Raw genomic sequence first — 14,205 nt, 5'->3', positions numbered from 1 at the left:
GTAAACATCATGGTGGCACTAAAGAGAAAGTCAGATGATCACCAAAGTCAGTGGGATTCATCTTTTCATCCAATAGTTGTTGAGATATTTAGAAGATATTATAAGTGAAGGACCGACCAATGGACAGGCCGACTTTGCCATTCAAAATCCGAAAAATGAATTCTTTGCCCATTGTGAAGTTTAAGTTGAAAGCTCATAGTGAAACTGGAGATTGATTGTTGTAGAAAATCCTTCACAAGTGCACAACGTGAATGACTCCCCTGCTTCACAAGTGGGTGGTGTATCGACACAAGCGTCATAGAGATGTTGTGAACTTGTGACACATTTGTAGAAACGGAAGCATTTCAGAACATCCAGAAGTGCCTCAGACAACACTGTCGGTGCCAGTGGGTCTAAATTGAATGAATGGAGAACATTCCACAGTTCATAATGAATATCAGAGTGTCTTCTGCATTCGAGGTCACCTGTCACCTGCCATTGTTCCACGTTGGTGTACAGCAACCCATTTTAAAGGGCCTTCACATAACTGTAATAAAACAATTGTAGTGCTTACTTTTGTTCAGACTGGTTATTGAGGCTATTTGTGCAGTAAATGTTAACATGTTTGTGGCGAGTTAGTGATGAACAATCCAATACAGAGTCTTCATCCACACACTCTGTCTTTAGCCAGGGGCACTGTGAAGTTCCCTTTGAATAGGTGCATTGAGTTTAGTGTAACACCGGGAGCAGACCTTATTAACAGAGTATTGGGCTTCAACGTGATTGCATCAGGCAAATCAAGGCAACCTAGACCCAGGACCTTATTAGTATGCTAATAAAGTCACTTCTCTAATGACTGATTAGCAATTCAGCACATTTTGTCCTCGCTCCACTTGTACACACAAATAAGTGAAATGCTCTCATAGCATGTACGTACACACGCACATGTGGCGCTAATAGTTTGCACATTTATTTTGTATGTTTCTCATTGCCAGCAACTTATTTATAACCCTCCCTCCACCCCTTCTTTGCTTGTCTGGCTTGTCGACATTCACCAACACCCAGAAAAGGTGATTAAATTGTATGAAATGTAATGTGAATGTGAGGAACAAATTTTCTGTTTTTGTTGTGGCCGTCAGCCACGGCGGCACTTGAGCCATCGCGTAAGAAAAGTACATTTCTCTGTGCGAGTTTGACCCGCTTGATGTCTGATGCATGTTGATACAGGGGCCCTTAAGGCACAGCAAAAGCACCATCACAGACGACACCACAGCACAGTGTGTTATTGTGTTGGACACATAACACACGCTGAGCAACATGTCTAACGCTGCCATCTCTGCCTTCCTCAGTGCTCAGCGGCCTCTGCTCCAATGACTGTCCAGAAGATGTCAAGGTAAGGAATCTGCCTTTGTTGATCCACTTCTCTAATGACAGCATGAACATGTTTCTTATCTGTCTGACCACTAACCAGGTGTGTCTGTCTGGGTGTGCTGTCTGCACTCATTGCACTTATCTTTCCATGCATACATCTTTATCTTCCTCCAGAGTCTGTGCTCAGCAATTTTTCAGGAGGAAGAGAGAGAGAGAGAGAGAGAGAGATAGGCTGCAATATCCCCACTGCTGGCCGAACTTCATGTCTATGGGGAGGATCAACTTTATATTCAGGAAATTAGGGAAGGGGATTTGAATGGGTGATGTGTTTTGGAGCTCTAGGGTAGTATAAGCTCCTCTTTATATGTAAAGTGCCAATCTTTTAGTGCAGCCTGAAAAAATGTACAAAAGAATGGAAAGCACAAAAAAGAATTGGGTTTGTTTTTATGCAATAAAATAGATTTCCACCTGTTCGTTCTTTTTTTCTTAATGGAGACAAGAACAGACGTTCAAAATAAGTCAGTAGCCCATGCTTACTGTGCTATATGTCAGGTTCTTCCTTGTGTATTTTCCAGTGAAATACCAGTGTAATATTTTTTTCATACAAGGGCAAATAGATGCCAGATGTCTGTGTTTTCCATCTCCTGTCCTTGGTAAATGTATTTTGGAGCTTGTTGCTTGTGCAGGGACTGGCTTTGTACTGATCATTTTATATTAACAGCTAGCCGTTCATAGTTTACCCTCTGCCCACATTCTGGTTTACGACGTATGTCAAGGCTTCATGTCTGCGTTGGTGTGACGAGGCCAGACGGTGTTTTATCACTTTGATACGTACAAGCTTCTGCGAGGTTAGGTTCGGGCTTTCACAGTGGTCCCTGCTCGGCCTCAAGCTCCATTTGTGGCTCTAGAATGTGTTTCAATAACAAAAGATTGGTCATGAAAACATTCTTAATAGATGCAGATACCACAGTGTACAAAGCCAAATACAGGAAATACACATAAACAGAGGTAACAACAAAAGATGACCTTTTATGTAACTCCTTTCAGAAGACATCGAATCTAATATCAAATCAGCTTGTTACCGGCTATTGAAATCCTGATCAGACAAAGCAATTACAACGCTGTTCAGACTGAAAACAGCTTACAGATACAGATAGACACATGGCCAGCGCCACTGCGTCAAACATACCATGAGCTCTTAAACTATAATACACTGTTGGCGTTAAATGCAGCCATCAATTTATGGAGCAGGTAGCTCCTTTTATTTGTCCTAAAGAGCTCATGTCTGGCGATCATGTGTAGGTGGACAGAGAAATCTGACAGAAACACAGCGGCCAAGCATCACTCCTTATACAACCTTTCACCAGTGGAAAGCCCTTTGCAAAACACATTAGCTTTGACATCAACAGGAGGCTGCTGGTATTAGAGTTGTTTAGGTTTCCTGTCTGTCTACTCTTCCACCCGCTTGTTGTCTAACTGAAAGGTATGATGAATGCAGTAGACGAGTGGAGCTCGCGGCTGTTTCTACTCCTCTCCGCTCCCATCCATCACCCCCTCTATCTTTTCATTTCACTCTCCCGCTCCTCTTCTTCTTAGTCACACCTCTCTTCCTCTGTCTGTCTTTCTTTGAGCCCACTAATCTGCTCCTCTGTGGCTCTCGAGTGTCTCTCTGTTTCCTTTTCTGACCTCATTTCTATTCCTCTCTCACCCGATCGCTGAGTGTCACAGCAGAGGGGGCCCGGTCTCTCTGGCTGTGTGTGTGTGTGTGTGTGTGTGTGTGTGCGTGTGTGTGTGTGTGTGTGTGTGTGTGTGTGTGTGTGCGTGCGTGCGTGCGTGTGTGCGCGCGCGCGTGTGTGTGTGTGTGTGTGTGTGTTTGCTCACGATTAGCTGATGTAAAGCGAAGGACGGCTCGCCAGATCTCTTCATTAGCTGTCATCCTTTCATAATGAAGAGATAAGACAACCCCCTCTGTATCCGCCCACACACAGCCACATAAACACGCAGCCGTCACACTCGTTTATGCTCAGTCAGATTCAAGCCAGCTATGTCAGACATTTGCCATGTCACCTAGTGAAAATAAAACTACAAAACTGCTCAAGGTCACTGTGGTTACAAACATGCCTGTCTGTCTGTCTTTCTCTCTTTCACCCCTCCCTGCTTGTTTCTCCCTGTCCTCTTCTGCCCTCGCATCAGACAGCTGATGTGAAAAGATACTTGCAAAATGTCAAAATGTGTCAGTTTTTTTGCATGTGTGTGTTTTTGCAGCCTTTTGGTGTGAACCAGCCAGGGCCCTATGTCATGTATACCACAGTGGACTCCAACGGCTACCTGAAAAACGCCTCCGGTAAGAATGTCCTTTTTTTTTTATTATTTCTTTCCATGGTAGCTTTCACTCCTTAAGCTAAACTACGCACCTCAGGCGGAGAATAGCCAGAGAGGCATTTCTTTTTCTCTAAATGTCACTGCCTGAGCTTTTATACAGCCATGTCAGGTTTATTAATAACTTAACCTCCTAACAATGACAGCTGTCCTTAGTCTGGCTGAACACCACAGGGTTTGTTCTGGAGGATTTTAAGAAAACAGAGAATGAGAAGAAGAGGGACATATTGATTTTATTTTCAAGCTTTCTTTTTTTTTTTATAAATGAGAAAATAGGCTCTATGCCTCAAAGACAAAGGCTGAAGCAGAAAGGGCAGCTAAAGGAAAAGCAAAAAGAAGGTCCCTCCAAAGACTGCTGTAACTGAAGGGAGAATAAATCCGCTTGATAAGGCTGTAATGCTCGCTCCGTGATGCTTCTGAAGTGTGTGCTTATTCACATTCACTCCATCTGGATTTTAAAGTGAATATAGGGCTTGTTACGTTCTGAATTACTTTGTTTTTCCTCGAAACGCAGGTCTCACTCACATTTGTATCTTGTGAAATGCTGTAACATATCCAAAATTGCTGTTGCAGGAATATTAACATTCAACTATTGCTTGTCAGGGTTCAGTTTGAAAAGAGGAATCCACGTTTACCAGCACTATCAATCAAATAGTAAGCCTGGAGTTACTGCAGTGGCACTGTCTATGGGATACAATTTTCTCATACTTTCTGCAAGGCTATCGCAGACCTGAAATACAGAAATACTGTGAAAGCTTGCAAAACACTGGAGGCCCTTTTTTTCCTCTGAAGTTTCTTCCACAGCGAAGCATCGCTCAACAAGCTATAGCGTCCTTTTCATCTCATTTAAGTCCAAGGTAAACATCTTTCGTTTGTTCCTTCGTTACAATTGGCGGTGAATCACGTGCCGTCTTCTTGGTATTTGTTCATAAGGGATTATTATTATTATTATTATTATTATGCATGGGACTAGTTAGGACACAATGATCAAGATCCCTGGAAGGGAATTTCTGTTGCTCATTGACTTGCGGTGTTTTTTATGAAGAATTTTCAATGTCAAACAGCTCCACTTCATGTATTCTCAAAGGGCTACTCCCTTCTGTTATTGTTATCCAATCCTGTCAACATCTGGCTGTGTTCTGTACTTTTAGGAATACACAAGGTACCACGCTGTCGGTAGAAGATTTAAGTATTTCCTTAATGTCAGGGGTAAACCCTGTGAGTCCAGCTTTATTGATTGTTGGGTTGTAACCTGTAGGATCACTGGTCTCCATAGGATGAGACATTTCTGCAGTCCTCGGGCTGATGAACACCACCCCATCCTACTACTTCAGACTAATACGGATAGAAAGATACGCAGGTTGAGAGAGACAGATGCATAGAAAGATAAGACGAGACGCTGAGGACAGCAGCGCCGTGCCGTATTAGCTGCAGTTAACCTAGTTGATGTTACATTGTGGGAAGGACACAGAGCTGGATGAGGACAAGATGCACTGACAGCCTTGGGTCAGGGATATATATAGTCCGTGTGTGTGAGTTCCTGTGTGCAGCATAATCCCACTTTGTCAGATTTCATTGTTTCATTTATCTGTTGGCACAGTTGGAGTATATACATATTTAAAGAATGAGTAGACAGATCACAGTCTAACATCATTATTATTTCACCACTGTTAGACAACTATAAGCTCCTGGCTTTTTCAATGGCTGCAGACTTTTCAATTAGGTGCTCTCTGTCCCAAAACGCTGAGTGGACAAAATATTAACACTAGCAGTCCCGTTTTTAGTTGTCTTAAAGCGTGACGAAACTCATACATTCTCTACATTCATTCTCTCTCCACACACTCCGCTGGTTTGAAATATGCAGTTAAATGGGCATAGAGAAAAACAGTGGAGAGGGAGGGAGAGCGGGAGGAAAGGGGGAGGGCTATCGCCACCTGCACGCACGCCCACTGCAGAGATGATGGAGAGTGATAGAGAATCCCACTGACGGTTTTAAAAGACGCTGAAAAAGATCCAGTAATGTTTTTGATTTTCAGTCTGAACTGAAAAAATTCCTGAAACATCGGCAGTTATTTATGTAGGGAAATAGTTTCCACTTCCTCTACTGCTTCTGATCCCCTAAAGGCTTTGCCGTCCTACATGGCCAAAAGTATGTGGGCACCTGAACATAACAGTTACCTCATTGCAAAACCATGGATATTAATGTGCAGCCTGCACTGCGCTGGGATTTTCTGCCATTCCGCCACATGAGCATTAGTGAAGTTGGCCAGTTTGCAGTCGGTGTTCCAGTTCATCCCAGAGGTGTTGAGAGAACCATTTCTTTATGGACCTTGCATGGGGGCATTATCATATTGAAACAGGAAAAGGCCTTCCCCAAACTGTTGCCACAAAGTTGTGAAATGTGAAAACAATGTGAAAGGCGTCGCTTGTACTGATGATTGAATTGTCGGCAGAAATAAAAAACGGAGCTAAAACAGAGTGATATGTGAATGATAATGTTCCGTAACTGCTGGATGTGGAAATAAGCAGCTGTTTGCTAACAAGTTATATCATACCATATCAACTCAAAGGTGATATGTCAGTGTTGTGTTCGCTATTTGTTTCCGTTCCCCCCAGATATAGACCTATATAGTATAGGTGGAAGTGAATATGGTGTGTTATGGAAGACAGATGATTTGTCTAGACTTGAGCAGATTTTGCAGTTAGAGGTGTCACTACCTTTTTGACGCATTGGCCTGGCATCCTTTGAACAAGCCTCTCTGCTCTCCGGGTGATGTCACATCTGGAAAACAAATGATATTCAGCATTTACCTTTTCCAATTCAGCATCTAAATCTGTTTTGTATTCTGTTAGATATGATCTATACATATGGTATGTGACGTGATGGGCAACAATACAGACAGACAATCAGTATAGTTAATCAAAATTCATCTTACAGCTATGTTAATAAACCCCAAACGGACTGTTTCATTAAAAGTGGATGTGGAACTCTGGAAAACCAAATTATTAGCGATTAGCAAAACCAGTTTTTGACACAAAAATAGGAAAATCCTTCCCAGGCAGGTGATATGAAGCAGGTATGAAGACTCATACCATTTAACTGTGAAGCCCCTTTTCCCATTGTCCCCAGGAAACTTTGTAACGTGTCATCCATGTTTCTTGTAACTCAAAAAGTCCACACACACAAAAGCTTTTAATAAAGGCATCCTGTTTTTCTCCTGGATCCAGTCGGTCCATCTAGTTCATGTGAAGAGCAGGTGGTGGTCGTGACATTTTGTCCACTCCGCCAGTACATCTCTTTCTGGAAAAAAGTCTCCGGATCCCCAGAGTGTACCTTTATGTTCCTGGTTTGGGATGTAAAGCAGAATCCCATTTATTAAACAGTAGAGTATCCTGGTGTATTACAGTCTGCCCGTCATAACTTCAGCATGTTTTTCCAGTGTGTGTTTGACAGGAGAGAGGAGGAGAGCGGGAGTAGCCAAAGGCTTTGCCCGCACAACTCCCCAGACCCCTCATTTAACAGCAGCAAAGTGCTGCCAGGGAGCAGGCTGCTTTTGTGGGTGCGTGTGTGTGTGTGTGTGTGTGTGTGTGTGTGTGTGTGTGTGTGTGTGTGTGTGTGTGTGTGTGTGTGTGTGTGTGTGTGTGTGTGTGTGTGTGGTGATTTAAAGTGTATTTATTCTGTAGCTTGTAGCTCGGGGAACAGCCAGCGATGCTGCCAGAGATGAGCAATGATGGGGCGCACGCAAACACACACACACCCACGATGTCTGGGCCTCTCCACTGGGGCCCAACGATCTTCACTTACCCTTCACCCTCATGAAGAGAGAGAGAGAGAGAGGAAAGGAGAGATTATAATATGCTGAGAGACAGAGACAGGGGCCGAGAAGGTGTATGAATGGAGTTACTGTAGAGAAGGAAAAAAAAGGAAGAAGGAAGGGTAGGAGAGAAAGGGGAGGGATTGAGTGATGTAGGATGGACAGAAAAAAAGTGAAAGAGAGAGAGAGATATGAATGGGAAAAATAGGAGGGAAGTGGGTCAGAAGAGATGAGAAGCTGGTAGGATGAAAAGAACAAGAGAAAGAGATAGTTTGGATGAAGAGAGGAACATAAGTAGAGTAATCTTAGTCTGGTAAAATATCTGAGAGAGACACTGCTAACACACACACACATATACAGACACACTTACTGTATATATACACACTATATATTACAGTGATAATGCCACCCTCTTATCTGACAAATAAAGGTCAACAGCAACACTGACAAGGTTTCTCTCTTACCCTTTTTTGTGTGTGTGTGTGTGTGTGTGTGTGTGTGTGTAGGGCATTCATACAGTGTGTGTAGTTTCCTAAGCTTCAGTCTGTGTGTACTCTGAGTCCATATGTGTACTGCGTGTGTGGCAGCATGTGTGCACGAGTGCATGCATACCCTGACATTTGTCTCTTTATGACCTTGTGTGTGTGTGCGTGTGTGTGTGTGTGTGTGTGTACGAGTACGAGTACGTACCAGACAGTGGTGTGCCATGCCCCTTACTAAGCAGGTTGGATGGATGAGCATTGGCTGTGATTCTGACAACACCACACCTCATTATCAACTAACTCCTGCTGAGACAGGGGAGGGGGGAGGGAGGGGGGGGGTGGAGAGAGGGAGAGACAGGTGGGGTGGTGGAGATGAATAGTTGAAGTGATTCATTAACAACCTTTTTATTCCTCTCTCACTTCCTCTCTCTCTCCCTGGACTCTCAGAGGCGCTGAGAAGGAAAAACACTGCACTGTGTTTCACCCAAGTTTGTCTTTAGACGACTGGGGGATAGTGTCACATATAACTTCCTGCAGCCATATTAAGATTATAGTCAACAAACAAAAAGACAAAAGAGGCCACTGAACTTGACTGTCTTGCATTATTTAAGAATATATTGAAGACTTGTTTTGCGACCTACTGTCTGATTTTTCAGTTCCGTGGGGCTTTAAAGGCATCAAAAGATCGTCTAAATGTTATATAATTCTTTATCTTTAAACAAGTAGTCTCACTTGGGAAAGTTCTTCAGCTCAACAAGACATCATGCAAATGTCACCAATTTCATTATGCATTTACAATTTGTCCTAGCCTGGGAACCAGACAAATCTGCGAGCTCATGTTTTATTTGCTTTGGCAGATTTGTCTGGTCCCCCTCCCGTTCCCATCAGACCTGACCCAGGTCGGGCCAATCACAACATCTAATATGGGGCGGGTTTGATATGATGACTGACAGAGAAGAGCCATTGAGGCGTTTTCATAAATAACCAAGATGGCTGCTGCTGATGCGGAACGTTCTGAATCAGCTGTTGTGTCAGTATTAAACCAGCTGGACGGTAGTTCACGTTTCGTACAAATGGTAAGTGTTGCCTCCTAAATCATGTCGGAACTAGCTACCTAGCCTAGCAGGCTACCGCTATGTTACATGTTTGTGATTGGTTGTACCGTCCAGAGGCATTTTGGTCTGCGCCCGTTGATAACGTCCCTTTGAAATCTAAAATAAACTGAGAGGTTCCAGACTCATTTGCGTTTGCAAATCGATCTGACGATGCCAGGCTAAATTTGTCCACCAGACAAAGATATTTTCTGTTCTGTGATGCTCTCAACTCTGTCTGTGGTTATAAGTTGCATCAGCTGCTTGGACCCCAACCAACAGGTACGGCCATTTAGGCTACCAGAAGACAAACAAAGGTATTTGTTGATGTTCTGAATTACTGGCTAATGCCATTAGTACATCACAGTATGCACAGCTTTTCTGGGAAGTTGTGGAGGACAGTTATTTCATAAAAAACTTAGTATTGAAAGCCCCACATACATTTATCAGTTGCTGTGCAGTGAGATAAAACAGTGCTTACACTCACTGACAGAATTTCTAAAAAGTCTTTTGAAATTAATTGTGGTTTGTCAAAATACACAACTTCCTTTGAGTTTTTTTAATTCCATACATCATCTCTCCAATATACCATAATATACTTGGATGGAAATCCAGCTATTGTCATTGCCAACAGCCCCCTCATTACATTAGCTTCTTTGAACCCAGTTAGTGCGCCGCAAATTGAAATAGAACGAATAACATTGTAATGCTAACACACTCCGGAGTAGTTAGCTGTGTCCAGATGGGACGAGTGTGTCTACGGTGCCAAAGATTATTATGCACAGGAAGGGAACAGAGGAGAGAGGAAGAGAGGGAGGAAGTTTGAGAGAGAAGTGACAGGAAGAGGGCGGACAGAGAAAAGAGTGAGTGCTCATAGGGAGGAGAATCATAACAGGCCCAGATCAATGTGGAGCTCTCTGCAGACTGTCCAATTAGGCTAATGAGCTCAGGGGATTAGCAACGGCTCGCTCACACACACACACACACACACACACAGCGCGCACACTCATTGTACATTGTGCACACCCTTTAAAAAAAAAACATGTTCACCTGAAGCAACTCATTCACAAACATATTTATCTTAACCTTTTAGACATTTAGGAGATCCAAAACAACATGCTAAATTCAAATGGAGAAGTGTGTGTGTGTGTGTGTGTGTGTGTGTGTGTGTTGACCTGGATCTTCACTCAAAGCCATTCATGTTGCTTTTTGCTACGTCATGCTGATGCCAGAGTGTCGTAAAAGCCAGCCTATTGCCCTTGACGTTATACTGATCTATTGCCACAGTATAGCCCCGTTCTCAGAGACCTCGTCAGGTCAACAGTGAGTGTTACCCTATTCTCAAACCATTTTATAGCGCAGCATGTGGACGACAGGCTTGGAACACACAGGGAGAAAATATGAGAGCAAGGTAGGAAAGTAGGTAGATGAGAGAAATGAAAATGATTGGAAGGGGAGAAAATGAGAGGGTGCAGAGGACAGAGCAGAGAGTAGAGCTAGAGGAAGAAAAAGAGAGGAGTGAAAATGAGGGTGGAACAAAAGAAAGGTAGGAGATGAGAGGGGAAGATATCAGAACAGAGGAGAAGGAAATATTGGAGTGGAAGGAAAAAAAACGAGTGGAGAGATAACCCTCCACGCAGACATGGAAAATTACTATTGATCAGGCTTAGCATGCTTTTTCTCTTCCCTGTTTTTCACTCCTTCACCTCCCTCCTCCGTGCTTCTTTCCTCATCTTTTTTTTTTCTCCTCTGCATCTCTCCTCCAGCCCTCCTCTTTCATCTGTCTCTTAAGTCTTTGTCCTCTCACCCTGTAATCTCTCCTCTGCAGCCAGTTTATAGATACCATAAACTGTCAAGAGGCTGTTTAACTTTTAATTTGTCACCATTGTTGTCTGCCTGGCTGTTGATCAGTCAGTCTCCAAACACCCTTGGGTTTTAACTGAATGAAATGCTTGTATGTGTACCTTATCACAGGGAGTAAAACTAATCTAAAGATGTTAAAATGTACGTGAGCATTAAGTTTGTCGTAGGATTTGTTCTCCTCAGTTTGTTTGTTGAAGAGTTTTGAAAGAGGCCATGAAATGTATAACTTCGGTCAACTTTTCTTCTAGCGCCATCATCAAGGCAAAATTGTATACTTTGTACTACATAATTTGGTTTATGACCTGCAAAACTAATGACGTCAGCCTCCACTGTACTTTGTGTACAAGATGGCAAACATGGTGAACATTTTTCCATCCTAAACATCAGCACATTAGCATTGTCATTGTGAGCATGTTGCCCTGCTAGCATTAGCATTTAGCTCAAAGCTATGCTGTACTACAGTGCAATGAGTGTACCTGTGCCTGTACAAATATTTTCAAATACACCCAATGATTGCAGAGAAGTTTTTTGTTTTTTTTTGCTTACCGTAAAGTTAGTCCTTCTTGCAGTCTCCATGTTGCATTCCAAATGACCACCATATTGAAAACGTACTTGTTTTGTTGGTTAGTACTGTTGACTCCATTTGGCTGAGCCTTAGAAGTATTTATGAATGCTTGTATTTTGTATGAAAACGACGAGGTGATGCTCGTTTGTGAGCAAGTGTGCACCTTATTATGCTCTAAATGTTCTCTAATAAAACGCAAGAGCTCATGTTCCTTTAGATCATTTCTTCAACCTTTTTAAACTTGTTTGGTTGTATGACATCACTAAATAGACACTTCGTAGACTAAGGACAGAACATTTGAAGGAGCTCAGTTTGTAGTGAACCCGGTGATGATAGCTGGCTTTAGTTCTGTTCTCTCACACACTCACACACAAACACACACACATACGGTGTCATTTCGGTCGTCGTCTGGGTGCAGGTGTCAACATGCTTCAGTGCTGTAATGTTTGAGAGGCAGTGCAAAGCTGGATGGTGATAAGGACAACTATAAAGCCCTCCGGGTCCTTCAGTGTATCACCACACACACACACACACACACACACACACACACACACACACACACACACCCTCACATCCACACATTTTTACTCACAAATCAATGTCCAGATCTTGACACCATTGTATGGGCGCTGAAGGGGGCTCTACGGGCGAGGTGGGCCGTGTGCGTATGTGTGTGTGCGTGTACACTTCCATCCCTCATGGCTCCACCCTCCGTCTCTGCAATTTGCTCCTTTTATTGCCATCAGGGGAGCAAATGGTTTCTATAGCGACAGGCACTAGGAATTTCTTTAAAAACATATTTTTCTTTCAGTTTTGAAACCCTGGGGAGTGAGAGTGTGTGTGTGTGTGTGTGTGTGTGTGTGTGTGTGTGCCTGCACTGCAAGCCAATTATGACCATATTCCCTTTCTTGATGAATTGGTGGGATCATGTTAGCATTAGCATATTTCTCATTGTCCGACAGAAGGATTTGCAGAATTTTAACAGTTGAGCTTTACATATGTTTTATGTTTGGATTCGTCATTTATTTTTGATTTGTTATATTTTTTATTGTCTCAAAATCCATATTTCCTTCTGTGTCCACACACACGCTTGACCCCGTGTCAGTGTGACGCTGGACATCACATTGTCACTCTGCATGTCTGCCCAGAGGTGGTAAAACCTCCAGACAGGACGAGGTTTTTCATGAGGATATGTGTCATAAGACCTCGGCAGATGGACACATACACACACATTAACATGTTGTAGCTCCCTCAGAGGCATCCATGTCCTCTCTCTGTCTGTCTTTCCCTCTCTAATGTTTCTCACTTTTTTTTTTTTTTTCATTTTGCCCACGAGGAAGTAAAGTTTGTCCTCTTCAATATCAGAGGGAGAGTTTGTATCCCAAAATCCAGAGAAAAATGAGGAACAATGATGTGAGGACAATCAAAACTAATTTCACCAAGCATGAAGAACACTTGCACTACAAAGCACTGTCGGTAAAATGGAATTTATCCTAAATCCATTTAATGTGCGTATGCAGTGTCCTGAATTAGTTTCCACCCAGAATGTCAGCTCAGGTACTCAGTGACGAGCATACATGAGTGTGTGAGTGAAAGACATCAGGCAAACTTTATCAGCTAGTATTTCTAGCTCACAGATCACAGACCTTCTCTGCACTGACAAGTGGCTTTGCAAAGATGAACATAATTTAAAACAAAGTATGCAGAACAGTACAAAGAATATTCTATATCCATAGCTTATGACAGATGCTGCACTACTTTAGCCTCTCTTTCTGCACAAAAAGCACCACAACTGCTGAAACCTCTGTTGCCTCCAAGTCTGTTGTGGTATCATAATGAAATACACATTCTGCAAATCTTTTCAATGTTCAGCCACTTTATACATCACTAACATTGATAATATGGAGTAGAGGCTAATGAGCCTATCCAGGTGACCTTCAGACCCTGAAAAAAATCTTTGTATTATTATTGTCTTGTTATGTCTCATCTATGGCCCCAGGATATGTGCAGGTCTTAAAAAGGAATTAAATTGAGCTTCCTCTTACATTTAATTCACAGTATTAAGTATTTTCTCTTACCTGCTGTAGGCAGTAATGTTAGTTAGAAAATCTGTCAGGACACGTTACACCCATAAACTAAAAGTGGGATTGTTGTGATAGTGGATTGTGTGTGTGGGAGGCTGTTCAATCCTTTTTTGTGAAGTTTCAGCACCATTCGATCTATTGCAAACACTGTCATTACTGCTACAGTAGCTAGGAAGCTCATTGTCTCATAATAGGCAAGTGTCGATTTAGCAAAGTTGAAATGACCTTAAATTAGTTAATACTTATTAAGTGGTTAAAACATTCATCAATTTTCTGCAGCTTCTCTGGGTCCAGGAGTTATATTTATTTAATTAATAATATCATTAGGAATTATTGTTTTATACTGCCGGGAACTGCTGAAAAAATGTGATATAATAATGAAGATTATAGGCCATATTGTTTCCACTTGTTTTCCATAATAGTTTAGCTGGTAGTTTGCATGAACAGGTATTGAATAGTATTCTATGTAGTATTAAGTCTTAAATTTAACATGGTGATCCCAGACGTGGTTAAAAACAGCATTTTAAGGCATAATTATATCTTAGAACAGTGTACTTTAGAAATGTTTTTACTCCA

The 14,205-nt window shown here is 42.3% G+C and overlaps 1 protein-coding gene across 1 annotated transcript in view; it reads left to right on the top strand.

Moving 5' to 3' along the window:
- itfg1 (integrin alpha FG-GAP repeat containing 1) overlaps positions 1–14,205 on the top strand; it is a 127,398-nt gene that overhangs the window by 93,594 nt on the left and 19,599 nt on the right. Inside the window, exons 13-14 of the mRNA XM_070916967.1 lie at positions 1,329–1,372; positions 3,616–3,694. Coding sequence (XP_070773068.1) covers positions 1,329–1,372; positions 3,616–3,694 — 123 coding nt within the window. The remainder of the gene's footprint in view (positions 1–1,328; positions 1,373–3,615; positions 3,695–14,205) is intronic.

This window comes from Enoplosus armatus, chromosome 1 (genome assembly GCF_043641665.1).
Source record: "Enoplosus armatus isolate fEnoArm2 chromosome 1, fEnoArm2.hap1, whole genome shotgun sequence".
NCBI classification, from domain to species: Eukaryota; Metazoa; Chordata; class Actinopteri; order Centrarchiformes; family Enoplosidae; genus Enoplosus; species Enoplosus armatus.
The sequence above is the reverse complement of the archived record's forward strand: the minus strand, read 5'-3'. Positions and strand labels throughout refer to the sequence as shown.